This window comes from Eschscholzia californica, unplaced genomic scaffold (assembly GCF_041429995.1).
Source record: "Eschscholzia californica isolate CP2 unplaced genomic scaffold, dmEscCali1.0.p SCAF_3, whole genome shotgun sequence".
Taxonomy (NCBI): Eukaryota; Viridiplantae; Streptophyta; class Magnoliopsida; order Ranunculales; family Papaveraceae; genus Eschscholzia; species Eschscholzia californica.
In genome coordinates, this window is record NW_028238420.1 from 43,655,607 (window position 1) to 43,682,222 (window position 26,616).

At 37.2% G+C, this 26,616-nt stretch overlaps 3 protein-coding genes across 6 annotated transcripts; 2 read left to right on the top strand and 1 right to left on the bottom strand.

Annotated features, from left to right (window-relative positions):
- The first annotated feature begins 4,952 nt into the window (after positions 1-4,952).
- Positions 4,953-7,394, top strand: LOC147550610 (DNA-directed RNA polymerase subunit beta). 2 transcript variants are annotated; one of them, XM_086672528.1, is made up of 7 exons: positions 4,953-5,214; positions 6,288-6,330; positions 6,417-6,509; positions 6,598-6,660; positions 6,754-6,849; positions 6,960-7,037; positions 7,141-7,394. In XM_086672528.1, the coding sequence occupies exons 1-7, from the start codon at positions 5,069-5,071 to the stop codon at positions 7,225-7,227; spliced, it is 606 nt and encodes a 201-aa protein (XP_086528654.1). In that variant the 5' UTR covers positions 4,953-5,068; the 3' UTR covers positions 7,228-7,394. The 2 variants fall into 2 exon arrangements, with proteins under 2 accessions (XP_086528654.1, XP_086528655.1); XM_086672529.1 differs by having other exon boundaries at positions 5,004-5,214; positions 6,288-6,316; positions 6,427-6,509.
- A 543-nt stretch (positions 7,395-7,937) lies between these two features.
- Positions 7,938-19,689, bottom strand: LOC147550611 (uncharacterized). Of its 3 annotated transcripts, none has more exons than XM_086672530.1 (7): positions 19,235-19,689; positions 18,948-19,085; positions 18,791-18,862; positions 18,627-18,689; positions 8,872-8,945; positions 8,549-8,756; positions 7,938-8,284 (listed from the first exon to the last, which is right to left on the bottom strand). In XM_086672530.1, exons 1-7 carry the CDS (start codon positions 19,637-19,639, stop codon positions 8,240-8,242), a joined length of 1,005 nt encoding a protein of 334 aa, XP_086528656.1. In that variant the 5' UTR covers positions 19,640-19,689; the 3' UTR covers positions 7,938-8,239. The 3 variants fall into 3 exon arrangements, with proteins under 3 accessions (XP_086528656.1, XP_086528658.1, XP_086528657.1); XM_086672532.1 differs by having other exon boundaries at positions 18,948-19,103; positions 19,235-19,643; XM_086672531.1 differs by lacking the exons at positions 18,791-18,862; positions 18,948-19,085 and having other exon boundaries at positions 19,235-19,675.
- A 3,758-nt stretch (positions 19,690-23,447) lies between these two features.
- On the top strand, positions 23,448-26,300 carry LOC147550612 (FAD/NAD(P)-binding oxidoreductase family protein). The gene is made up of 4 exons (XM_086668725.1): positions 23,448-23,815; positions 24,638-24,942; positions 25,036-25,246; positions 25,646-26,300. The coding sequence occupies exons 1-4, from the start codon at positions 23,576-23,578 to the stop codon at positions 26,150-26,152; spliced, it is 1,263 nt and encodes a 420-aa protein (XP_086524851.1). The 5' UTR covers positions 23,448-23,575; the 3' UTR covers positions 26,153-26,300.
- The last annotated feature ends 316 nt before the right edge of the window (positions 26,301-26,616 follow it).

Consider the following 26,616-nt stretch of genomic DNA (forward strand, 5'->3'; position numbering starts at 1 on the left):
TGAGATTTGTCGATTAAACAACTTTTGCTAGATCGGATCACATGGGACACATGTGTTCCCTAACTTGTTCTATACGTGTGACATGCCCCCGAGTGTAAGGAATATTTCTAGAGATTTTAATAATAAAAATTCGATAACGATAGGCTCCAATTTCTTTAGCAATCGAACTTCGCACTTCTAGGATTTTAGAGTTTACATCGACACCATCAGTCACTTGGGCAACCAAGTGTTGACCCCGGAAAAACTTTTTGAGATATGATGAAGTATAATAAACGAACCACCTGCCCATCGATTGGTCCAATCTCATTTTTAACTCTACAGTTTAGGGATCATTATCTGACGTAGGGGTGGGAATCGGGCGGGTTCGGACGGGCTCGGGCAATATAGAGTCGGGCTCGGGCGGATCGGGCACGAGTATGCCTAGCCCGCGTGTAAGTGTCGGGCGGATCGGGTCGGACAAAAGTCTCCATATCAGGGCCCGTAGCCCGTCCGAGCCCGCCTGCCCGAGTGGGCTCTGTCGGACTCGGGTCGGACGGGCTCGGGTAATTTTACTTACAAAAATATTTAAAAAAAAAATAAGAAAAACCCTAAGTTCCAAAAACCCTAAGTTCCAAGTTCATTCACAAGAAAAGTTACCCATCTCTTTAATCACCAATTTTCTTCAATAATCACATTGGCTTAGGGGTGGGAATCGGTCCGGACGGGCGGGAAACGGACATTAACTCAACCGGTCCGGGCGGAACGGACACGAATCCTAAGTGTCCACTCGGACATCCGGACAAAATGGGCGGACATTTCGGTTTTTCTCCAACAAAGTGTCCGTCCGTGACTTTTGATCGTCGGGCAAACGGGGTATCGGTCGGGCGGACACCGGTCACTAATGAACAAATAAAGAAACTTTTATTCGAAATTTAAAATGTTTAGTCGCTAAATACAACTTTCTAAAACTCCCACTTTACAATTCTAAAAAGTAAATGAATTCAAAATCGCAAGATAAGCATTGAGATTTCTCATGGATTATGATCGGTTTCTATACTTCTTCTCATGGATTACGACCTGTTTATTGTGGATTCTCGGGTTATTGATGAGATATTGAGATTTTGGAGGAGATAGAGACTAGAGAAGTAGAACGACGGAGACAAAATTAAGAAAAGTGATTTCTAAGGTTATTTATTTTTACTCTTGAAATCTAATGGTTGTAGCTAACTCTACAAATCTAAAGGCTTAAAATCAATCATATAGGCGGGTGGGTATAACGGGTAGGATAAACGGACTAGTGTGGACGAGTTCGGTCGGGCGGACGATATAAGCGGGCGGACTCGGTCGGGCCACCGGGTAAAGACCTATGCTCGCGTCCGTCCGCTTAAGATCTTTCGGTCGGGCGGGTACTGACCGATTCGGGCAACGGACGGTCACGGACCCTTCGGATTCGGACGGTCGTGGGCGGGTTCCGGGTTTCCGGGCCAAAATCCCACCCCTACATTGGCTCATCTCTCATCAACCACCCATTTTCTTTATAGTCACTCTTGCCATCATCCATCTCTATTTTCAATCATCATGTTTTCATTCATTCATTTATTTTATTGTGGTACCAAGCACTCTTAACTCTCCCAGGTTACAAAAATCATAAGACATGAAAAATGAGACTGAACATCCACCAAGAAACATACTGTAATTTGTTAACTTTAAATCTCAAAATGATGGGGAGATTTTGTTGTAAAACAAGCTATGAATAAAAAAACAACCACAACAAAAAACAAAATAATCATCATCAATCACAGAAAAAATTACATCTCATTACATATCATCATCATCCATCTTAAATCAAGATCTATTTTACAACCTATAACATCATAGAAAACAAGAAACAACATATAACATAGGTTTAATGGAGTTTTGGGATGAGGGTTTAATGGTTCTTCCATTATTATAAATCTGAAAGTTGTTTATCTATTTGAGTTAGAGAGGAGGCGGAGAGAGACAGAGAGAGGCGGAGAGAGACAGAGAGAACTAGAGAGGCGGAAAGAGAGATGAGGAGAGAAAGGAATTTAGGTTTCTTTCTTAGGGTTTCTGTTTTGTGGGTCTTTTATAAGAGGTAAAGGGTCGGGACTCAACTCACACACGGACTCGGGTATTGGGCGGGCATCGGGCTCGGGTATCGGGCGGGTTTATCGGGCCGGGACTCGGATTTGAGTCCCTGACCGAGTCCCGACCCTATAAGCCCGAGCCATCGGGCCGGGTATGCCCGGCTCGGGTAGCAACCGAGCAGCGGGTCTAAACGGTCAGGGCGGATCGGGCCGGATCCCGGGTTCCCGGACCGTTTTTCCACCCCTAATCTGACGCCATATGTAAAGCTAGGGTTGAGAAAAAAGCGCGCCAACCCGAATCTGCCCACGACCGTCTGAAGCCGATTGAGTTTGTGGAAGTTCGATGTCCGAGACGAACACTATTTGAGCGACAAATTAAAATTAATGGACGGACACATAGACAAGACGTTGTCAGGCCTACTGTTCGGGTCCGACCGTTTAATTGGCTGAGGAAGTCACAACTCATAAGTCATAACTTGTTGAGGGGCAAAATGAACTAATAAGTCGCATCAAAGTCTTCCACGTGCATGGCGCAATAAATTTTAGTATCAAGAGTCAGGTGGGGAGCTTTCACTTTTGGGAACTGTTGGTTTGTGACGCCCAGTTCCACACCGGGAGTCGGGAGAGTTCAATTTTTGGTGGATTGCCCCAAACCTTCTCAACCTTTTCCCAGGTCCTTGTCCTGAGCATGGGCCGGATAAAGGAGTTCTTGCGTAGTAATGGGCACTACCGATTGGGTTTTGGCCATGTTTGCCTGACGCATGAATGTCCGAAATAAAAAAGCCCGTAACTTTTGCTGAGCATAGACAGAAAAAGAAACTCAAATTTTGTGAATTGTTTGTCCGAGTCCACCCGCCATTTCTCACAGGTAGGAGATTAGGTGTCTTAACCGTCTGGTCCGACGGGGAAGTGTCTGTGGGCAGTCCGTCCGAACAAATTCCCACCCCGATGTAAAACCGACATTTAAAAAAGATTACGTAAACTCTAGATGGTAGAAACCAATTTACCAATTTAATAATCACCTCAATTAAGGGTTGTTGATTGCAATTCTCTCTAGTTATTTATTTGGTCTTATTTGGATTATGCTGCCCCTCATTTTAGCCAGCGTTTTAGAAAAATAAGAGTATTTTTCGGGATGTAAGGACTTTTCAAAAAACCAATCCATTTTCTAATTATTATAGAGATTTTAGTCGACTATATCTTTTTCATGCCGGTATAAGGTCGGTGGTAAACTTCCATTACGAACGAGCTTTAATTTTTTTTTCAAATCTCTCTGCTCCTCCGTCCACCACCTTCTACTACCATCACCACCATTAATTATCTCTCTCTTCCTCCCTATTTATCTCCCCTCCCCCCTCTCTAGATCTCTTCTCCTTCTCCATCCACCACCTTCTACCACCATTATTTACCTATCTCTTCATCTTTTTCAACAAATATAAGTTCTCTCTTTATAATTTGAGAATCATTCATAACATAAAATCACAACAACAAATAAACTTGTCATCTCAACTTACCCACAGAGCCTAAGATTAGATGATTGATTAGATTAGTAGTTTGCAATCAAAGTTTCTAAAAACCTCATGGAACAAAAGCAAAAAAAAAAAAAAAATAGAATCAAGATTATTGAAGGCTTTCAAGGCTAAAAATTACAAATCTAAGTTCAGATAGGAAATGGGTCATTAGGGTTTGTGGTGTACTTCTAGCGTTCTTCTTTTATAACGAAGCTTAGGTATTAGCACATTTTCTTCTCTAAAAAAAAACCTTCTCTGAAAGGTATTACACATAAATTTTATAAAGAGAGAAAATATGGCGCTAATGTTACTTATGACAATCGAGCGTTAATGATTGATGGTAAATGATGAGTTCTGATTTGTGGTTTGACTCGTTATCCTCGTAGTATTCCTAATAGTGGTGGTGGTAGAAAGCGAAGAAGAAAAAGAGGGGGAAAATAACGGTGATGGTGGTGGTCGGAGTTGGTGGTAAGAGATGAGGAATAAGAGCATCTCCATTGCAAAACTCAAAAAAATCTTTATTCATCCTATGTGTCAAGTTCCAATTGAGATTCTCACTCTTGGGTGACGAAAATAGAGATCCTCAATTTTTTGTGCCTCCAATGCAAAACTCTAAACTTATCTTATTTACTTACGTGACATAGTTATTTTTATAAATAAATAATTAGTCATTTGAAAAATATAAAAGATTTCTATTGGTTGAAAATCAAATGTTGATGAGTTGGACAATTAGAGATATCTCAAGAAGGCACTCTGGAAATAAAGTGTCATTTTGAAATATTTGTATTCCATCTTCGACACGTCATCTTAGAGATCCAAATAGAGTGTTTCATTAGAGAGAATTTAAAAAAAAAAAAAAAAATTCTACAAATCATATGTGACACCCAGAGTTTCTAAGTTTAGTTGCATTGTAGATGCTCTAAGAAGATGTTTTGTTTCCCTTTAAAATTTTGCACCTGGGAAAATTTGTCAAAAATCTCAATTACTTTTTAAAATTTTGTATCTCTGAGTTTTTTTTTTTTGAGATTCGACTCCAAAAGTCATTACATTTCAATGACATAGATAAATCATGAATATAATATGTAATACATTGTTAATTTAGATAAACATGGTAACCGCCAATTAAGACATATTGGGCCCAGAACACCGGCCATGCTTTTATTTCTATCTTCAATTGGATAGAATTGGGCGGGGTATCCTATAGTAAGAGTTGGATATAGGTATAAATGGGCTTGGTCCATAAGATCAAACGAAAGGCCCGACCCAATTTTGCTTTTGGTTTTAGCCGTTGATATTGGCGGAAGTTTCAGTAGTTAATATTAACCAATAAAATGTTTTACGTGGGCCCGCCAAATTTTAATTGCGTATACGGTATTCTCCAATTCTTGTACGTCTGACTCGTATATCGTTCTCTCTCCTCCTCCTCGATACTCATTTTACAGAGAGAGAGAGAGAGAGAGAGAGAGAGAGATGATGGCGTTGAGTTGTTTTTCGGTATCATCTCCTCAATGTCTATCTTTCGTCCCAAAAAGATTTAAGGATTGCGATAAATCTCAGAATTTGTCTGTTATTAGAGCTTCTTCAGCTGATGTTCCTGACTTCCTTTCTGCTGATTGGTATTCTTCTTCTTTAATTCAGTATTAGGGCTTCTTGTTTCTGATTTCAAGTTTATTATAACTGTTAGATTGCTAGATGTTATTCTATTAGAATTAGGTTTTGTTGTTATGTATTGAACTCTGTATACATCTCTCCTCATGTTTGATCAATTAGGGTTTCTTGTACATAACCGTTTCTTTTTGGTTTTTAGAGAAATTAGGTGAACTCTGTATACATCTATCTACAAGAATTCTGTTACTATCACTATTTGTCCCTATTCCTTTCTATGCATTTCAATTACTAAATGAGAATCCATTCAAGTAGTAGATTTCAATCTATAGTTGGCTTCGGTATGCCGGATTTGCAGTGACTTAAGTTGCCTCTGATATTCTTTTTGTGAAATAATAAATCTGACACAAGAATAACTGGAGATCAAAATGTACATAATTAGAAACCCTAAAACTATATAGGTAACACCAACCAACTGTTGGATTGATGAAAGTGAGATGTTGGATATGCCGCATCTTGTGGTTGGTTTCTTTAGCTCATTTGTAGTCAGTTTGGGTGTGTAACAACAAGTGAACGTTAGATGAATGAATGTGAGCCGTTGGATGTGGGGCGTGATGTGTTCACTTTCCTGAGCTTTTTTATAGTTGGTTTGGGTGCGTAACAATGACCGATCATTGGGTGGATGAATGTGTGCTGTTGGATGTCGGTCATCTTTCGGTCGGTTTTTTAGTTCCTTTGTACTAGTAGTTGGTTTGGATGTGCAACAACAAGCAACCGTTGGATGGATGCATGTGACTCGCTGTGTGTGAGGCATCTTGTGGTCTTTTTTCTTTAACTCTTTTATAGTCGGATTGGGTGTGTAACAACAACCGACTGTTAGGTAATGAATGTGAGCCATTGGACATGGGGAAACTAATGCTCGGTTTCTTTAGCTGCTTTGTACTTATAGTCGGTTTGGGTACCATCCTCACTACGCCAATGTTTTTTTTGTATTCAAATCTAGTTCTTACCTAGTCTCCTCTTTCAAGTGTTCATTAATAATATCTCTATGATGAAGCTGATTACTGTATTGTTTTTAGTGCAGGCTCGAATCTCGCAGGAAGAAACCTTTTGGTCCGAAACTAAATGTACTTATTTGATTCGTGGGAATAACTAAAATCTTCCTATACTAATTTTGTATAATATGTTATTCTACTTTAATCTCTTATTTTAGTTTAGTGCAGAAGAAGCAGTTCAATGCCAACTTGATGCACTGAAACACAATGACCAGCCTCGTCAAGATTATGGGGTAGAAGTAATGTACAGGGTAAATACCTATACGAACATCACTGTTTTCTTTCATCGTGAAATTGGAGTATATAATAGCCTGAACTACAATTTTCTCTCTTTGACAGTTTGCTGGTTTTGATCCTTTTGAGAGGTCGACCTATTTTGGTCCCTTCTTTGATCTAGGACAGGTCAGTGAGTCTTTTAGAACTGTTAATACTTGCTAGTGGCTAGAAAGATAAAATCAAAATTTCTAAAAGTGGGTTATATGGAACTTTTTGCAGTTCGAAAGATTCAGGCGAATTTTTCACCACTCGACCTACCGAGTTTTGCTTGGTCACAAGGAAAGGAAGATAATGAGCAGTCTCTGGGTGGAAGAGGTAACTGGAAAATTGAGCTTATCTCTGACAAAACCAAGATAAAACACTGCCAATTCGTGTAGTTTTTATTAGTTTCAATATGCAAATGATATTAGGCCAATTTTTAACAGAATCGCTTCAAGCAGAGAGTTTGGATACGAGGGGCTCGGCCTGAGGAAGAAGAAATATTCCAATTTACAATGATCCAAGTGGGTGTTTTCGGTGTTTGTCGTAATGATACTTAACACTTGACATAAAGAAGAAGTTCAATTTTCTCGCAGTCTGCTTACTTATGATTGTGTCTACTTGCAGAGAGTGGGTGGTTCTTGGGATGGTTACTGGCTTACTGAGAGCCTTCTCCACGACGGCGATGGCTTTGCTGGTGGAGTGGCTTATTGAAGAAACCGTTAACCTTCTTAATCTACCGATACAGTCTACAAACTGCAAATACATCTAATCTGTTGGTCTCTATATATATATATGTATACATCTAATCTTTTCGAATCTGTGGGTATGTAAAATTGTAAATCACTTCAATTGTATATGCAATCTTAATCGTTCATAAATATAATTCGCAAATCGTGGACTTGGCCTGCCTAGTACTATAGAAATCAGAATTTCGAACGATAGCTTCTTATAGAAGTTTATAGCATCTTCGTTTTTCGTCTGCACGCTGGAGGAAAACTCTGAGATGTTTTGCTTTGATCACAGATTAAGAACATGGTTCAACAACTTTGTACCTGCAAAGATGCCCGAATATTCAACTCCAACTTCAACTAATTAGGTTTACAAGTTTTGATAATTCTTAAAATAATGAAATTATAAGAATTTTAACTTCCATGTACTCTTTCATATTCTCTATCACCCTCTTCATTGATATTCCAATTGGACAAGAAACCATTGAGAAATCACTAATCATAAGAGTTGGTATCCATGTCTTTGGTGACCAAGGAGTTGGGAGAGATATGAAAAGCAAAACATTGTGTGTTCAAAAAGTCCTAAAATTTGATGCTATTAGAGTAATAGGTTGGGTCCAAATTCTGAAAAAGAAAAGAAAAGTAGGAGATCAAAAATTCATGTTAGGAAGGCCAAAAGTGCCATTTGTTCTATATAAAATATTGCAATTTCTATTTGTACAGAACAAATTGCAATTTCTTCATCAAAAAAAAAAAATTGCAATTTGTCAATATGTAATATGATAGTCAATACAAATTCTCGAGAAAGAAAGAATAATATTTATATGTAGTAAATAGTATGATAATCAATATATTTTGACATAAATTGGGGAAGAATAATATTTGGTTGGTTTACAAGAGAAATAAGAAACTCTTAAAGGTAATATTACATTTGTTGATTAGGTCAATTTATCCTCCCAAGGATAGGGATTCCCATTTCAAAGCAACTCATGAAACTAACCCAATGTGAACTCTTCAAGCCATATCAACACTTCATTCCCCTTCAATCACAACAAAAAGAAACCCTAAAATAGTTCAGATTTCAAAGCGAAATTGAAAATCAAGCCTACAATAGGTTATGCTATTGTCTTGTCAAATTCAAAAATATAATTCGATCAATTAGCTCTAGTCAGATTTCAGTAAGTTTATTTTTATTTTAAGATTTGTATATCGGACATTTAGACTTCAGATTCATTACTAAAACATTTAAAACCAATTATAAAAGCAACGTAATGATAAGTAGTCGAGGACACCACTGTAATTACCATCATAAAGTTCCACGTTCCGAATGGATTATGTTGAGCCGTTGAATAAAATTTTGTAGGTTTAAGACCATCTCGTAGAGCTAACCGACGTAGTTTCTTTTCATTCTCTCCAACATTTTGCTCGGTAGGATATTCGTAGAATGTCAATACAACTGCAAAGCCTTCCTCGAGATTTCTCAAACCTCCATCTCCATTTGGGTTTTGTAAACTGATTAAGATGCACCAGTTGAACTAATTACTTTTGCTATAAAATCTTTCTCTTGTAGCAGAAGGACAAATTCGCTTGTTTACCAAATTAAATTAACAAACGTTAAAACACTCACCCTTTTGCTACACCGTTTCTGATAGAGAATGAGAGCTTCTCCCTTTTCATCTCTATGTGAGAGTATTTTCGAACCTACAATTATAATTAGGAAGTCTAACTAAACAAGTCAAATAAATAACTTAAGATCATCGAGCTAGCTTAAGCATAAGAGAGAAGGGCAAGTTTTACAACGTTTACCATTTTTACCTGCCACACTCACATTCAAGTTGACATGGCCAATTTGCCTTGATCGAGTTAAATTTCACTCACACTCACCACTAAATCAGTATTGGTCAAGCTGATTAAAAAATACCCAAAATCTAGGAATTCATCTATCAATTCTTCCATTAACCACACTTACCATCACACCACTTAAAGTATTTTTGGTCGATGAAAACATGCCGAAATTAATTAATTAATTAATTATCTTCCTCTAAGATCATGTTCAAATTATTGAAGTTTTTTATTGGTGTTTTGATGGTGAAAATCATGGAAAAAACGAGAAACTTCACATTCTTATTTTGATCCAAATCAAACAATAAAGACCGAAGATTCACTCACTAAAAAGGTATAGAGGCATAACATGAATCTTCGTTTTAAGCTTTTCTTTCAAAGAAATTAGTGTTGCTATTGAAAAAAAAATGCATAAAGGTAACCTATCAAAGGTACCAATTCGACAGATACACTATAGGTCAACACGAAGTTACCGATAACATATCAATTTTACCTTACCGACGGAAAATTTATCAAAATTCTCTTCAAACGTCAGGAAGACTGTACCAATGTTTGATGTTACACATCGGTTTCATCTTTCCGACAATTTGAGTATAGCAACAATTTCATCTTACTGATGAAAACTTATCAAACCTCTCTTAGAAATTTCTCTCTGCTATTTGGTGGCATGACTGTACCGATGTCTTATGCTACACATCAGTTTCATGTTTCCGACAGTGTGAATATATACCTGATGATCCAAAAATGGTCATCAGTTGGTTGAGTTCAATAAGTCAAAAAAAGACCGAAAGTCCAACAGGTCAACCCGTATCAAGTCAACAAGGAGGTTGAATTCGAAAGAGGTATGTCGCTCAAGCCCAAACTAGGAGGTCGTAACGATTGTCTTACGCATCTTTAAGTCATGCCTTGACTCAAAATACTAGGTCTGCCCTGAGATTTAAAAGAAGAATAGGGGGTCCACGTTGATGGGCCTAGAAAGTTTCCTAAATAGGTCTACACCCGCAAGTGCACGGGCGTCAAGTAATAATTCCGATAAGACCGGTTCGTTCCTCAAAGACTAAGTGAAACCTATTCTAAGACTTGGAAGTAACTCGGTTTTGATTTTGAAATTGGTTTTTAGGATTTTTGTGATAAAATAATAAAGTACTAAAATAAATTAAATAAACAAATCAATGGGGAGAAGGCCTAGGGTTTTTGGAATCCACCGAATAATTCACTTTCAAACACACAAAATTAACCGACTAACTCTCTCGTTTTATAACTCAGAATTTCGGATAATGAACTATCCTAATTCCGGGAGATGTTTTCGTGTAAAACCGATTAACCATAACGTAATTGTTTCGTTTTGAAAAAGAGATCTCTGAACTATTATCTATCAATTAATAAGTATACACCATCAAACGATTTAACCTAAGTATGATGCATCAAATCCAAAAGCATAGACAATGAATAGAAAATCGATTTAACTAATTAAAACAATCTTAAACTTTCAAACTTATTCAAGAGAATTAGTAAAATAAGAACGTGTCTCTAAAAGCTAGAAAATGAAGTTTCATCCTAAAACCCTAGAAAGAGACTTAGCTACACATCAAATTCATCAGAAAGAAGTATGTTCTAGAGAAAAGTAAGAAAAGAAATCACCAAAAGAAGAATGATCCTGGTATTTGAGCTCTTTGTTCCCTCTCTTTCTTTATACTCTGTTTTTGTTATCCATCTCTGTTAACTCTCTTTTCCCTCTCACAAAGAAAAGGTGTTGATAAAGATCCTCAAATGATGAAGAAAGGAACATGAGAATGCTCTCTGTTAAAGATAATGAACAATTATTTTTTCTTCTTTCTCTCTATCTCTCTCTAAAAACACTCTCTAATCACTCCCTTTATCTCTCACAAAGAAAAGAAATAAATGAAGAAAACTTTCACAGCAAAGATGATAAATTGATGATAAAGTAAAGATGAAAATACAGTGCTTCCTTTCTCTCTCTGTTTACAGTTCTCTCTAAGAAGAAGACAATGGTAATTCTGTTTCTGTTCTTCTCCTTCACTCTCTCTCTGATTTTCTGTTCTAATTGAGCTAGAGAGATGATCCCCCAAAGATGAGATGATCCCAGCCGAGATGCTCTTTACATCACTCTCTCTCTCTCTAATATAGTCGGTTTTGGTTGAGCTACCAGAGGAAGACTCTCCAGTCGAGATGGTGATTGTTTTCGACCCCAAACCGAGATATCCCAGCCTGTTTTGTTGCTGTTGTATTTATAAGAATATGAAGAAAAGAACTTTCCTTGATCTCTGTTTCCCAACTTTCTCTCTTAGTCGTATCCTTCTTCAATATCTTCTCCCTCCATATTTCTCAATCTCTGTTTAAATTTCTAGAGAGAAATTATATCTCATGAAGGATTCTCTCTAGCCGAGCTCTCCCTCTCTCTCAAAATATCTCTGTCTCTTCAATCTCCCTGAAATTCCCATATTAAAACTTGATTCTCTGATTTTGTATATACCCGAGAAGACACCTTCCTGTTTTGCTCTCTTTCATTCTTGTTTTGCTCAATCCAATTCTTGATTCTCTTTCCATCTTTCTCTTTATCTAGAAATCATCTATAATCTCTCAAAATCCATCTCTTTATAAACCACAGCCATATGAGTAACAAATAGAGATGATATCTTCATAATCCCAAAATCACTTCTTCCCTTAATCACTCTCAAGAATCTTCAATTTCTCTAATCTCTTTACTGTTAATCCGATCTTCTCCAATGATCTCAGTTTCCAAAACTGAAGAAGAAATCTCTTTCTCTCTCTAATGTATGGAGCATTAGTTGAAGATAGAAAGAAATGAGAAAGAAAATATCTTTCTCTGTTTCTCCCTTCTAAGAACAGTAATCCAATCTTCAAAGATATCCAGCTATTAATCTCGATCAAATCTCTGCTCAACCGAATCTACTTCCTCTATTGTTAGTGAGATATCAAAATATCTTTCTCAGTAGTAACTGTTATCCTCTTCCCTCTCAACGTTCCTTTTCTTTCCTTTTCAAAAGAGCACTTTCTCTCTCTAACATATTCTTATTTCCATTTGAATTGATAGTGAGAATATAAGAGAAGACCCACCAATCACGTACTGATTTGTTGGCTGGAAAATGGGTTGATTCAACGCTTCACGGAGTTGCCTCAAATTGCACACCACTTGTCAGCTAGCTGATTTGGTCAATGGTTATTGACTCCGATCTTTGACTTGCTCTAATTAGACTATCCGAATCCCGATTTCACTTCTGTTTTCGCCCACGAGTTCATCTTGGGCTCTACTTTTCAATCGAGCACCAATGTTGACCAAAATCTCCAGAATTACAAACGTCCATAATGCCCTTCGTATATCTTTCTCCCGTTTTTACTCGCTTTTTTGTACTCAATTCAGAAAAAGACACCTGACAAGAGAAACAAGTAATTCATGAGAGTAACTGCTCGAAATGGACTAACTAGCCCGAGTTATGAGACTCAGATGGGACATTTACATGTCTCATCAAACATCCCCAAACTTAGATTTTGCTAGTCCTCGAGCAAAACAGAAAAATAAAACTAAACCCATTTCACCACTTTCGTAGGGAATCACGATTGCACTTAGCCCGTGCAACAAGCCGTTAAACCCCTAGGTTTCCCCTAGTGGACGAGTTTTGTCTCGTGAGGGTTTGCAGTGAATCTACCCACAAAATTCAAGAATTTCAAAAATGCGAAAGGGTTTAAATATGATATGGACTAAAAATGTTTATCTGGTAGATTTTCGAAAGTTAATAGACACAAATCCAAGTCAACCAGACCACACAAATGCTAAAAATCTCTTCACTAGTAATCAAGACTCGAAGTGCACATGACCAGCCAAAATAAGTATCATTTCGGTTCTGAAAAAACAAGACCTCGATTACCGTCTCGATACATTTCGCCTCGACTACTGCCTCACGGTCATACACTCAAAATTTTAAATCACTCAGAAATGGTTCACTCAATGTGCGAGTATGAGTATGACGGAAACTCAACACATTACAAAAGATGGACTAAAATTTTGTGGACGACTGATCTCAAAGAAGAAAACAACCACTAATACAGAATGGGGAAGCTAACCAACTCTTCTCACCTGATTTACTTTCTAACAATGCTTCCTAGAGGTCGATAGACTAAGGATGAACTAGAACTCCTGAGAACTCGACGTCTTCAAATCTTCAAGAATTTCTTCAAAGGATAAACACTTTAACACAAACACTTTTTTCTTTGATTTTTTTTTTTTTTTTTTTTTTTTTTTTTTTTTTTTGTACACTATACTCAAAATACAAATACTACTTTTTGACATTATTCTTTCCTCGGTAATCTTCCTTTTGCTTCATGCCTTATTCTCAGGTTTCTAACAAATGGATTTCTATCTTCCTCAAGTTGACATTGTTTTCAAGTTTCCAGACTACAAGATAAAGGTTCACTTCCTGATGACATCCCTAGTAGTTGTAAAATTTGAACTCAGGAGATCAAATGAGTTCTTCTTTCAAAATTGCGAGGTTGAGTAGCTCTTCATTCTACTCGGAATTAGCTCAGAAGAGATCACTCAAAACAACAAGAAAGGCTCAGAATCTCACATAGGTTAAGTCTCCACTAATGATCGATTAAGTTCTCTCAGAAAAGTCAACTCTTCACCTATCTAACACTCACATGGCTAGTGCACAAACAACTTCAAGACTCGAAATTCGTGGAAAAACCTTTAGCAAACGGATAGTCTGACAAACTAGACTCTATAACTATTAACAAGCAAAAACAACTAGACTCACATTTTCAATCCAAAAATTTAAAAATTTTGAAAAATTTTAAACCCTTTTGAATTTTTGAAATAAGGACTTAGCAAAAAATTCATTCCCCTATCCCCAAACTTAAACCGAACATTGTCCTCAATGTTCTGAAGACTATGCAAAAAAATAACAGGATGAGGGAAAGATATTACCTGATTCCAAGGTCCTATGCGTGGGTTGCCTCCCAGAAAGCGCTAAGTTTAACGTCTTCAGCCAGACGAAACAGATGATTCGAAAAATGGAAAAGATTATACCTACTGGATTACAGAAGCGTAACTAACTGTAAACCAATAATCGATACTTCTGTGGGTCCACCCAAAACACAAAGTTTTCAGTGAACGATAGTCTCACATTTTTGTAAATTACTGATAATGCATGTGAGACTATCAGAAAAGAAAGGCAATCCCCAAACTTAGACGACATTAAGGTCGTTAAGTTTGGTACTACACCCGAAATAGTATAGACCTGGTAAAAAGGGTCTATGTAGAAATGAAAAAGTGGGTGAGGAACTGCAAAAACGTCTAGACTTACTCTCGAGGGACCATATGCATTAACATCTAGAGGACTCTCAGGGTCAGATGAACATATACTCTTTTGGTCTGTCATAGACCGCCCTATTGGTTCCCCCATAAATGGAGACGACTCTAGGTTAGACTGACTAGAACCCTCTTCCGATGATGGTTGAGGTGCCTCTAAAGGTGACAGTATAATTGGCTCTGAGATTATGAGGAGTTCCGCTTTAGCTTCCCACTTTACAGTATCCAGTAATGGGGTTGAATCCAATAAAGCATTCACCTCATTGATACTGCTCTCCTCGTCAAAATCTAAGTTAAAATGGGCCAACAATGCTTCCAACGGGTCAACTGCTAGAGTTTTTGGTAACAAGGGAACCATTTTTTTTTTTTCTATTTTTTTTTTTTTTTTTTTTTTTTTTAAAAAAAAATTTTTTTTTTTTTCAAAACCAAGGAATCACTACGAAGATCATATAGGAAAACAAGCACAAAAGTACCCACTTACAGGGGATTCGTGGGTGATCAAGGAATTACCTCCCGTTCAAGACGGGCGATGACCTTTGAGGACGACCCGGGCCACTCTTCCCTCAAGTGTTCGAACCCGAGGCTTCGTTGGATTTTCGGTTACAATTTATAAAAGCCCTCCAATTTAGGGTCAAAACAAAAGAAAGTACTAAAAAGTCTAAGTCTCTCTCTCACCAAAATAAATACAAAAAAAATAAAAATAAAAACAGTAAATTTCTTCTTTTGAGGTCCTCCTCCTTGTTGCGCCTCCTCTTCAGCTCCTTAGTGTTCTGCACACCAAAAACAGAGAAGCAAGTCAAAGTATCCAAAATTCAAAACTTACCAAAAATAAAAACTTTCCAAAATTAGAATAAATTTAAAACATAGTCCCCGGCAGCGGCGCCAAAAACTTGATGGGCCTAGAAAGTTTCCTAAATAGGTCTACACCCGCAAGTGCACGGGCGTCAAGTAATAATTCCGATAAGACCGGTTCGTTCCTCAGAGACTAAGTGAAACCTATTCTAAGACTTGGAAGTAACTCGGTTTTGATTTTGAAATTGGTTTTTAGGATTTTTGTGATAAAATAATAAAGTACTAAAATAAATTAAATAAACAAATCAATGGGGAGAAGGCCTAGGGTTTTTGGAATCCACCGAATAATTCACTTTCAAACACACAAAATTAACCGACTAACTCTCTCGTTTTATAACTCAGAATTTCGGATAATGAACTATCCTAATTCCGGGAGATGTTTTCGTGTAAAACCGATTAACCATAACGTAATTGTTTCGTTTTGAAAAAGAGATCTCTGAACTATTATCTATCAATTAATAAGTATACACCATCAAACGATTTAACCTAAGTATGATGCATCAAATCCAAAAGCATAGACAATGAATAGAAAATCGATTTAACTAATTAAAACAATCTTAAACTTTCAAACTTATTCAAGAGAATTAATCAAATAAGAACGTGTCTCTAAAAGCTAGAAAATGAAGTTTCATCCTAAAACCCTAGAAAGAGACTTAGCTACACATCAAATTCATCAGAAAGAAGTATGTTCTAGAGAAAAGTAAGAAAAGAAATCACCAAAAGAAGAATGATCCTGGTATTTGAGCTCTTTGTTCCCTCTCTTTCTTTATACTCTGTTTTTGTTATCCATCTCTGTTAACTCTCTTTTCCCTCTCACAAAGAAAAGGTGTTGATAAAGATCCTCAAATGATGAAGAAAGGAACATGAGAATGCTCTCTGTTAAAGATAATGAACAATTATTTTTTCTTCTTTCTCTCTATCTCTCTCTAAAAACACTCTCTAATCACTCCCTTTATCTCTCACAAAGAAAAGAAATAAATGAAGAAAACTTTCACAGCAAAGATGATAAATTGATGATAAAGTAAAGATGAAAATACAGTGCTTCCTTTCTCTCTCTGTTTACAGTTCTCTCTAAGAAGAAGACAATGGTAATTCTGTTTCTGTTCTTCTCCTTCACTCTCTCTCTGATTTTCTGTTCTAATTGAGCTAGAGAGATGATCCCCCAAAGATGAGATGATCCCAGCCGAGATGCTCTTTACATCACTCTCTCTCTCTCTAATATAGTCGGTTTTGGTTGAGCTACCAGAGGAAGACTCTCCAGTCGAGATGGTGATTGTTTTCGACCCCAAACCGAGATATCCCAGCCTGTTTTGTTGCTGTTGTATTTATAAGAATATGAAGAAAAGAACTTTCCTTGATCTCTGTTTCCCAACTTTCTCTCTTAGTCGTATCCTTCTTCAATATCTTCTCCCTCCATATTTCTCAATCTCTGTTTAAATTTCTAGAGAGAAATTATATCTCATGAAGGATTCTCTCTAGCCGAGCTCTCCCTCTCTCTCAAAATATCTCTGTCTCTTCAATCTCCCTGAAATTCCCATATTAAAACTTGATTCTCTGATTTTGTATATACCCGAGAAGACACCTTCCTGTTTTGCTCTCTTTCATTCTTGTTTTGCTCAATCCAATTCTTGATTCTCTTTCCATCTTTCTCTTTATCTAGAAATCATCTATAATCTCTCAAAATCCATCTCTTTATAAACCACAGCCATATGAGTAACAAATAGAGATGATATCTTCATAATCCCAAAATCACTTCTTCCCTTAATCACTCTCAAGAATCTTCAATTTCTCTAATCTCTTTACTGTTAATCCGATCTTCTCCAATGATCTCAGTTTCCAAAACTGAAGAAGAAATCTCTTTCTCTCTCTAATGTATGGAGCATTAGTTGAAGATAGAAAGAAATGAGAAAGAAAATATCTTTCTCTGTTTCTCCCTTCTAAGAACAGTAATCCAATCTTCAAAGATATCCAGCTATTAATCTCGATCAAATCTCTGCTCAACCGAATCTACTTCCTCTATTGTTAGTGAGATATCAAAATATCTTTCTCAGTAGTAACTGTTATCCTCTTCCCTCTCAACGTTCCTTTTCTTTCCTTTTCAAAAGAGCACTTTCTCTCTCTAACATATTCTTATTTCCATTTGAATTGATAGTGAGAATATAAGAGAAGACCCACCAATCACGTACTGATTTGTTGGCTGGAAAATGGGTTGATTCAACGCTTCACGGAGTTGCCTCAAATTGCACACCACTTGTCAGCTAGCTGATTTGGTCAATGGTTATTGACTCCGATCTTTGACTTGCTCTAATTAGACTATCCGAATCCCGATTTCACTTCTGTTTTCGCCCACGAGTTCATCTTGGGCTCTACTTTTCAATCGAGCACCAATGTTGACCAAAATCTCCAGAATTACAAACGTCCATAATGCCCTTCGTATATCTTTCTCCCGTTTTTACTCGCTTTTTTGTACTCAATTCAGAAAAAGACACCTGACAAGAGAAACAAGTAATTCATGAGAGTAACTGCTCGAAATGGACTAACTAGCCCGAGTTATGAGACTCAGATGGGACATTTACATGTCTCATCACACGTAAGTGGGACCAATACCTCAATCCCGAAACACGAGGGTACAAGTTTGCCTAATATTTACCGACTTAATCCCAAATCGTATAACAGATCCCAGTAGGTAAGGATCTTAAGTATTTATCAAACTTGAGCCTCAAGAGTCTCTGAAGGAGGAAACTTCTCATAATAATAATCTAAAAACTCGGAAACGTAATCTATCAAGTATATTTGAATAAGGTAACTTCTAAATATCAAACTTACGAGATAATCCCAAAGAGGAGTCCTAATATCTCCAAACTACGAAATAACTATTGCAATCCAACATGGTGGATTTCAGCCGCCTCATTCACACCGCGTATCAACAGTCAGTCAAAGCGGCCTATAAGAAGTAATCAAATCGTCTCAAAGCGGACACGATCACAACGAGCGAACAAACTCCCTCGATCAAACGAGTAATTCACCAAGGTTTACTCAATACTCTATTATTTAATTACAAGGGCAATATGATTGTCTTGAGCGTCAAAAAGGTTTTCGAGTTTTTTGCAAGTTTCGTCCCCCATGTCGTGAAGAGCCTAGCGGGATTCAACGTAGTCTTCTCGACCCCTCTATTGATTCCAAGAAGACAAATTTTGACATCAACATTACCGACAGAAGCTAACCACAACATTACCGACAGAAGCTAACCACAATATCAACGAGTGTATCTGGTGAAAAGGGTAAATGTACACAACATTTTCCAAAAGAGTCGTTATTTGTGTAAATTTTATACGTACCTCATAGTTTGCAGTTCTTTTTAGTATTTGATATTCAACTGAAGGCGTTTTATAAATTCGTAACTGCGAAGAAGTAATAAAAAACAAGTGTCAAGTTAAACACTTAAAAGAGTTAATTAACAAGTTAATGAAACTACATTCTAAACAATTGAGCTCATTTTTACCTGTTTTATGATATCCAATAGAGCCTCAAAAGAAAAACTGTCATTATTGTTCCTAAGGGAGTCCCACGTATCCTAAGACAAAACAAAGATGAATCTTAAAATGCACTGTGTATATTATATATGTGTGTGAGTTTGCAACAATATAAATGAATCTTACTAAGTGATTGTAGATTTTTTTGTTTAGTGGGTTGATGCTCATGATTGATGTCCCGGTGATGACTAACCGAGGTTTCCAAGGTAAGGTGATTAACGTCATTGTTGACGTCCATCTTGCAGTAATTTCATGACATCCTGTCTATATTTCGAGATCAATCTAAAAATACCAAAACTTATAGAAATTATATAAACCCATGAGCTAATACTATTTTTGTGACAGTTGAATAATCGAATCAAATCAAATCAAATCAAATCAAATCAAATCAAAGCATATAGAAAACAGAATACCTCTTTTATGTAGTGCAAATGAACCACTACTGGTCTGAAAAATTTCTTCAAAATTTCAACATATGAAATATACCCACTAAGGTTATCAAACTTCATGAGTGGGTCCTTAAATGTGAGGTTTTCATCATACAATTTTAGATCCATCCCTTGATCATCAAACGTATGTGGTATTTCGATGTACAATTTATCAATTATTGGGTTAATCTCGATAGTTGATAGTATTGGGCTTTGATTACCCAAGCCTAATCCAAATGAAGCCCACCGCTCGAAATTGTGAAGAGTTTTAATCTGCGAGGAAGGTTTTGACATAGGGAAGGAGATTCCGATGTGTTTTTGGCGGAAACTGACACACAACCTAAGGGAAGATTGCCGGAAAATTAAATGGTGAGGAAGAGAAGCTGCCATCGTTGTTAAGGTTTTGGTTGACCATTAGTGTTAAAGCTCTTTAAATAAGCAAGTCTTTATTACTACTTTGTTATTTTATCATTTTTGTATTAATAAAGCTACATTGAAACTTTCCTTAATCTGCTACCAACTGTTTTTTTTTTTTGCCACCAACTTGGGCCCTTGGGTGTTTCTTCTTGCAATAAAAAAGGTTTAAAAATGGGAAAGCCACTCTAGAATTTTGTTTCTTTACTTAGACATATTTGACTTGAACATACAAGTTTAGAGAAACAACACAATTAAATGAATGTTTCAACAAAAAAAAACACAATTAAATGAATGCAATGTACTTACAATTGTCATAGAACTGTTCTAGAGACATCCTAAAAGCTATCCCAACTACCTTATGATGATGGGAGATTTTATAGGGCCCCCTCATTTTTGTTAAAAGGCCTCCCCTCAGTGATAATTTAGCAAGTAAAATGGTTCATGGGGAGGCCTTTTAACAAAATTGGGGAGGTCTTATAAAACTTCCCTATGATGATTACGCGAAGTAGCTTCCTAAAAATCGTCTTTTGTACTTTCAAAAAAAGTTGTTGCCCCTTTCTGCCGTCGGTGAAAATATGGAGGGAAGAGGTGCATGGAAAGACACTCTAACGTTCAATTCAATTCAGTGTTGCTGGTTGAAAATCTAAGTAGTTGAAGGGTAAGAATCAAATCCATTCGTAGAGCAAATCTTTGTTGTTTATATAGGTTTGCATGACGGTGGTGAATCATCGACTTTAAGAACGTCACATGGCAAGACCTTGAATAGAATCTTTCTAATCGTAGCGAATATGATCGTATATCTTGATAAGGCAAACAGATATTCAATGTCATCTAGCCATCGCATAACTGACATTTCTTTTCGGCAGAGTAAAACTCAATGTGCCAAACATACTTCTACAAACCTCCATATCCGAGCTCAGGTTCGGAGCTTGACTCAATTTCACTTTTTGTTGGCCTTTAAGTTATGACAAAGCTCAAAAAAGTGCTTATGAGCCTCGTGCCAACCTCCCATGTCGGATTGAGGTGGAAGAGTTCTTTCTGGTCTACCTCTCAGGGGTCTGAAACGAGCCCTCCAGGTCAATCATTTGATCGGTCATGACTGACCAATATTTAGTCCAGCACCTTATAGGCCATTATCTATATCTTTGGTGACGAGGTTTCAATAAATCATAGATTTCTACTTTCAATGAGAAAACCAAACCCGTGACATCTAGAGTTTCAAAGTGAGTGTCCAACCACTTCACCAGAAATGGTGATTACTGGAGTATGAATTAGAAGATGGAAAAGTTAGAAATTTTATTAACTTTTATAACAATTTGTGAATAAAGTTATTAGAAAATGTTATTTATTCCGACGGAAAGCAGCTTGAATGGCTTGAACAAGGTGAATTTTGATAACGTTATATGGAAAATTTTGTTGGTTCCGGTCACTTTTTATCAGGCCAAGTAGCATTGTTGACTTCATGCATAGTGATTCCTAATAATCATAATATGTCGCTTGCTCAATCCGACAATTAACATTTTATCAAAAAAAAATGTGATTTTGGTGGTGGAATTTTCTACCTGGTCACTCCTAGTGGGCTAAAGTGGAATTACCCGAAAACAAATGAAAGAAATAGAAAAAAAGAAACATCTCTTCTACATGTATGAGCATTTGAGGACACATCCTCTTATCTAGCCCATAAGGCCACATGTTAACTCGGTTCTCTTTTGGCGTTGAGGTCATAGATAGAACTTACTATTTTGTGCATATCTTACTATTTTGGTCTCTATAGGTGTCCGCGAGTTCAAGTTGGCTTTAAAGCCCTTTTCAACAAAAAAAAAAAAAAAAAAAAAAGTTGGCTTTAAAGCCAAAAAATATTTCAATTTTTTGTAGAAGTACTCATGGAAGTCAAAATGGAATTAATTAAAACCACCTCATCTCCCTCTCTCTTTTCCAGTTCATCACCTTTCTTTTCAAATTCATCTCTCTCGCCACCTCATCATCTTCTCTGACGAAGGTTGCGGACCGATCAAATTTTTCAGCGACCTTCAAACTCAATTTTTTTTTATTTCTTCATCTTTTTTCCTCTCTTCTTCATCTTTTTTTTCTCTCTTCTTTTCTCCTCCTCTCCTTGTCTTTTCTTTCTTTTTGCTCTCTCTATTTCATTTCCAGGTAAAGAAGAGCTACAGAGGAAGACGAAATAAAAAAAAATAAGTTTGAAGATCGTCAAAATATTTGGTGACCTTCGTGGAGAAGATGATGAGGTGGCAAAAAAATGAAGTTGAGGAGAGAGGGAGAGTTGAAGTGACTTTAATATTTTTAAAGTTTGTAATTCTATTTTGGTCCCCAAGAATATTTTCAGAAAAATATCCAAATTTCTTTGAGTTAATTCCTATTTGGCCCCCTACTTTGTGACCAGCTTCCTTTATGACCCCCTTTTTTCGTAAATTCAAATATGGCCCCCTTTTCTTAACACCGTCAGTCAACTTTTTTGGTCAATACTTTTTTTTTCATATTTACCCTTCTTAATAGAATGATTTCTAAATTCAAAATTGACCCCCTTTTGAATTTGGGTCAATTTCAAAAAAATTATAACAACTTTAGAAGAAACAAGGGGGCTAAAATAGAATACATATAAAAAAAACAAAAACACCTCATCCCACCCTCTCTCTCCTCCATCTCACCTCCACATCATGTATCTCGCCACCTCATCATCTTCTCCGAATGAAGGTCGCCGGCCGGCCAAATTTTCCGGCGACCTTCCATTTCTTTTTTCATCTTCTCTCTCTATTCTTTCTCTTATCTCCCTCTCTCTCTAATCTCTCTCTCTCATTTCTCTCTCTTTATCACATTTCTCTCATTCTCAAAAAAAAAACTCTCTCTCATCTCTCTATATTCCGGCGAAGGGGAGGAGCCCCTTCGCCGGAATAACCAGACCTTGAAGGTCTGGTTAGTACCAGACTCGGTCTGGTTTACCTCTAAAACCACTACAAAAACACGTCACATTTGTAACGGTTGAAGCCGTTATAAATGCATGAAAAACCGTTACAAATAACTTTTTGTAACGGCTTAAAACCGTTATAAAAAAATTTATAACTACACGATATTGTAACGGCTCGGTCTTCGTTATAACACAAAGTCCCAGGGTTGTACTGTACAACTTTTTTATAACGGCGTTATTTTACAAAGGCCGTTATAATAACAAAAATGTACGCGCCACTCAATTGGATTTTTTATAACGGCTACCTATGGGAGGAGCCGTTATATATAAGCCAATTTTTATAACGGCAAGCTAATAGCCGTTACAAATAGGCGTTACAAAAGGGCCGGATTTTTGTAGTGAACCAAACCTTCAAGGTCTGGTTATTCCGGCGAAGGGGAATGGAAGGTCGCCGGAAAATTTGGCCGGCCGGCGACCTTCATTCGGAGAAGATGATGAGGTGGCGAGATACATGATGTGGAGGTGAGATGGAGGAGGGAGAGGGTGGGATGAGGTGTTTTTGTTTTTTTATATGTATTCTATTTTAGCCCTCTTGTTTCTTCTAAAGTTGTTATAATTTTTTTGAAATTGACCCAAATTTAAAAGGGGGTCAATTTTGAATTTAGAAATCATTCCAATAAGAAGGGTAAATATGGAAAAAATGGTATTGACCATAAAAGTTGACTGACGGTGTTAAGAAAATGGGGCCATATTTGAATTTACGAAAAAAAAGGAGGCCATAAAGGAAGCTGGTCACAAAGTAGGGGGCTAAATAGGAATTAACCCAATTTCTTTTGCCCTTTGGAGTCAAATCGAACTGTCGGACACTGTGGGAGTCAATCCGGTGAATCAAATTAGGGACCAAAATGGAATTAACCCTAGATAGAAAACGCCCAATTGCCCAACCGCTCTAGAGTCTAGTGAGAGAAGGAGATCCAGAGAGAAAGATGAGAGCAGTTGTGGTAGGGGGAAGCATAGCTGGGGTATCATGTGCACACTCACTAATAGAAGCAGGTTGGGATGTGGTAGTAATTGAAAAATCTTCTTCTCCACACCAGAGTCCTCATAGCCCAACTGGTGCAGGTCTTGGACTTGACCCACAGGCTTACAACTTCATTCATTTCTGGCTACATGATGACCAATCTCACCTCCTCTCCAACTCTACTCTCCCACTTTCCATCGATCAGGTGCACTCATAACTATATGTCTATTACTATATGATATGTTGTTACTTGTATAGTTTTGTTGAAACTGCCTTGTGACTGGTTCTATATGCTCTAACCCGGTTGACAATTCAAAACCATTTTAAGGCTACCCCAGTTTACTTATGTTTGCCCTAATCTTACAAGCCCACTTCATTTACTTATGTTTGCGTAATCTTCGTAAATTATGTTTGCAAAGAGGTGTTTGATATATGGTAAATGATGTACTTAGTTGATAGGGGTTAAGTGACCGAATTAACCAAGAGATGAAGAGACTATAAGCGATATGAGAAGATATATCGGAAACTAGGCAGTTGATATGGGTTATGGGATAGACTCATAGACCAAGGGGCTATATGCGTTTCATCAAAAAAAAAAGGGGCTATATGCGATGTGAGAAGATATATCGTGAAGTAGGTAATAAATATGGGTCAAGTGACCACATAGACCAAAGGACTATACGCGATATGAGAAGATATATCCTAAACTAGGTAGTGAATTTGGGTTATATCGGGCCACATAAGCCGAGTGCAGTAAGTCATTGTATTGTCGATATATTGCTAATATATCAGCCATATCTATTCTGTTTGGTAGATCATCAAGTAGTTTATGGATATTGGATATATATCACTAACTCGACTACTTAGCTCAAAAAGGCCTCAATAACAATACGAAAAGGACAAATAATATCTTAAGGAAAAGCATAGTAGACGTATTTGGTTTCGAAGATTTAAATGAAGTTCGCCAATTTTAGTACTTAAAGAGTTCTTTTGCTGACATTTTTGTTGAAATATTGTTCTTGAGCAGAACCAAGCAACAGACAGTGAGAAAAAGATCAACTGGACTTTGTCAAGAGATGACAACTTCAATTTTCGAGCCGCAAATTGGGCTGATCTTCATGGTTTGCTATACAGATCTTTACCGAAAGATGTCGTTCTTTGGGGCCATCAATTCCTCTCTTTCTGCATTTCAGATGATAAAGCTTCTGTTAAAGTTAATGCCAAAGTTATTCAAACAAATGAGATAATAGAGATAGTTGCCGATTTGCTTATTGCAGCTGACGGTTGCTTGTCTACTATCCGTAGATGCTTCCTACCCGATCTTAAGTTGAGGTTTATAAATCAAACTTGTTGATTAATGGTCTTTTGATGCTAATTTGCTTATATCATGTTATCACTTAATGTATTAAAGATTGGTTTGAACAGGTATTCTGGTTATTGTGCCTGGAGAGGAGTTCTTGATTTCAAAGGAAATGAGAATTCAGATACAATCATCAACCTTCGAAAGGCGTATCCGGATCTTGGGAAATGCTTGTATTTTGATATAGGCCTTGGAACCCATTCTGTTCTTTATGAGCTTCAAAACAAAAGAATCAATTGGATTTGGTATGTTAATCAACCAGAACCCGATCTGAAGGTAATCACGTCTCTATCTTATAAACTGATAACTTATGTCTGCGTTATGTCGTTCTAAGCCGTTTGGGCTGGTATTTGTTCGGGGTTGGACAAGGGTCGATCCCCACAGATCCGAGCAGAGCACCTAGCCCGGTTTCCACTAACTCATATACATCTATGCATGTGTGTGTAACCATGTACATGTATGACTTCTTATATATAGGCTACAAAATTTCATATATAGCAACAAACTCTAGGTTCGACATGACACCGGCTTGGGCTACCCATGGTCCCAATCTGATTCATGAGTTACTCGGGTGGATCAGACAATCCCAACTAGTTAGGTCTTATTTATCACTTCTAAGACTTTTTAGTTTCTAGCTTTGAAGTAAGTTTGTTTGATAAAATGTTAAATGTTTAGGGGAATTCAATGACAATGAAAGTAAGCAAGGAGATGCTCGAAAGTATGCACAAAGAAGCTGAAAAAATATGGATTCCAGAGCTAGCAAGAGTAATGAAAGAAACGAACGAACCTTTCATCAATATCATATATGATTGTGATCCTCTCGAACAGATTGTTTGGGACAATGTGGTTTTAATTGGAGATGCTGCTCATCCGATATCCCCACACGGCCTGAGAAGCACTAATATGTCGATTCTGGATGCTGCAGTATTAGGCAAATGCCTTGAGAAAAAGAATTCTGAAAACTTGAGTATGGGTTTGAAAGAATTTCAGTCTATTAGACTTCCTGTTATCTCGAAACAAGTTTTACATTCGAGAAGACTTGGTAGGATTAAACAGGGTTTGGACCTTCCTGATCGGAAATTATTCGATCATAAAAATGCTAGTTCGGAGGAGTTTGAAGAACTTAAGCAGGGAAATATGCCATTCTTTGCTGATGCACCTACAGAAATGAAGAAGAATTGATCCAATTATATTTAAGTTGTCTTCGTAATAATCTGTATAATTTTCTTTGCACATTCAAGAATCAAGATACTGATTCTTGAAAGAGTTAAATCACTTCTGAGAATTATCATGTTTCCGATAAAATAAATTCTAGTCAGCCTAAAAAAAACCGGTAAGAATTCTAATGGAAGCTGAGATGAATCAGTGTGGTTTCAGAAATATGGATACTTAGGGGCATCCAGCCTTGGTTGGGGGTCCGAGATTTTTGGGTCAATCTAGTTTGACCTAATTTGCTGAGAAGGCAGTCTAAGTCGAAAAATCAATTTGTTTTTACTTCGGACCACCACCACCACCTCTCTCTTTATGTTCTAGAGAAGGTTCCAACTCAGGTTCCCTCTTCGTATGCGCAAGGGACTCTGCCTCCTCATAAAAGTAACCCTCCATTCGCGCCCCTTAAGAGTTCCTCCGCCGGAACACAATAAATT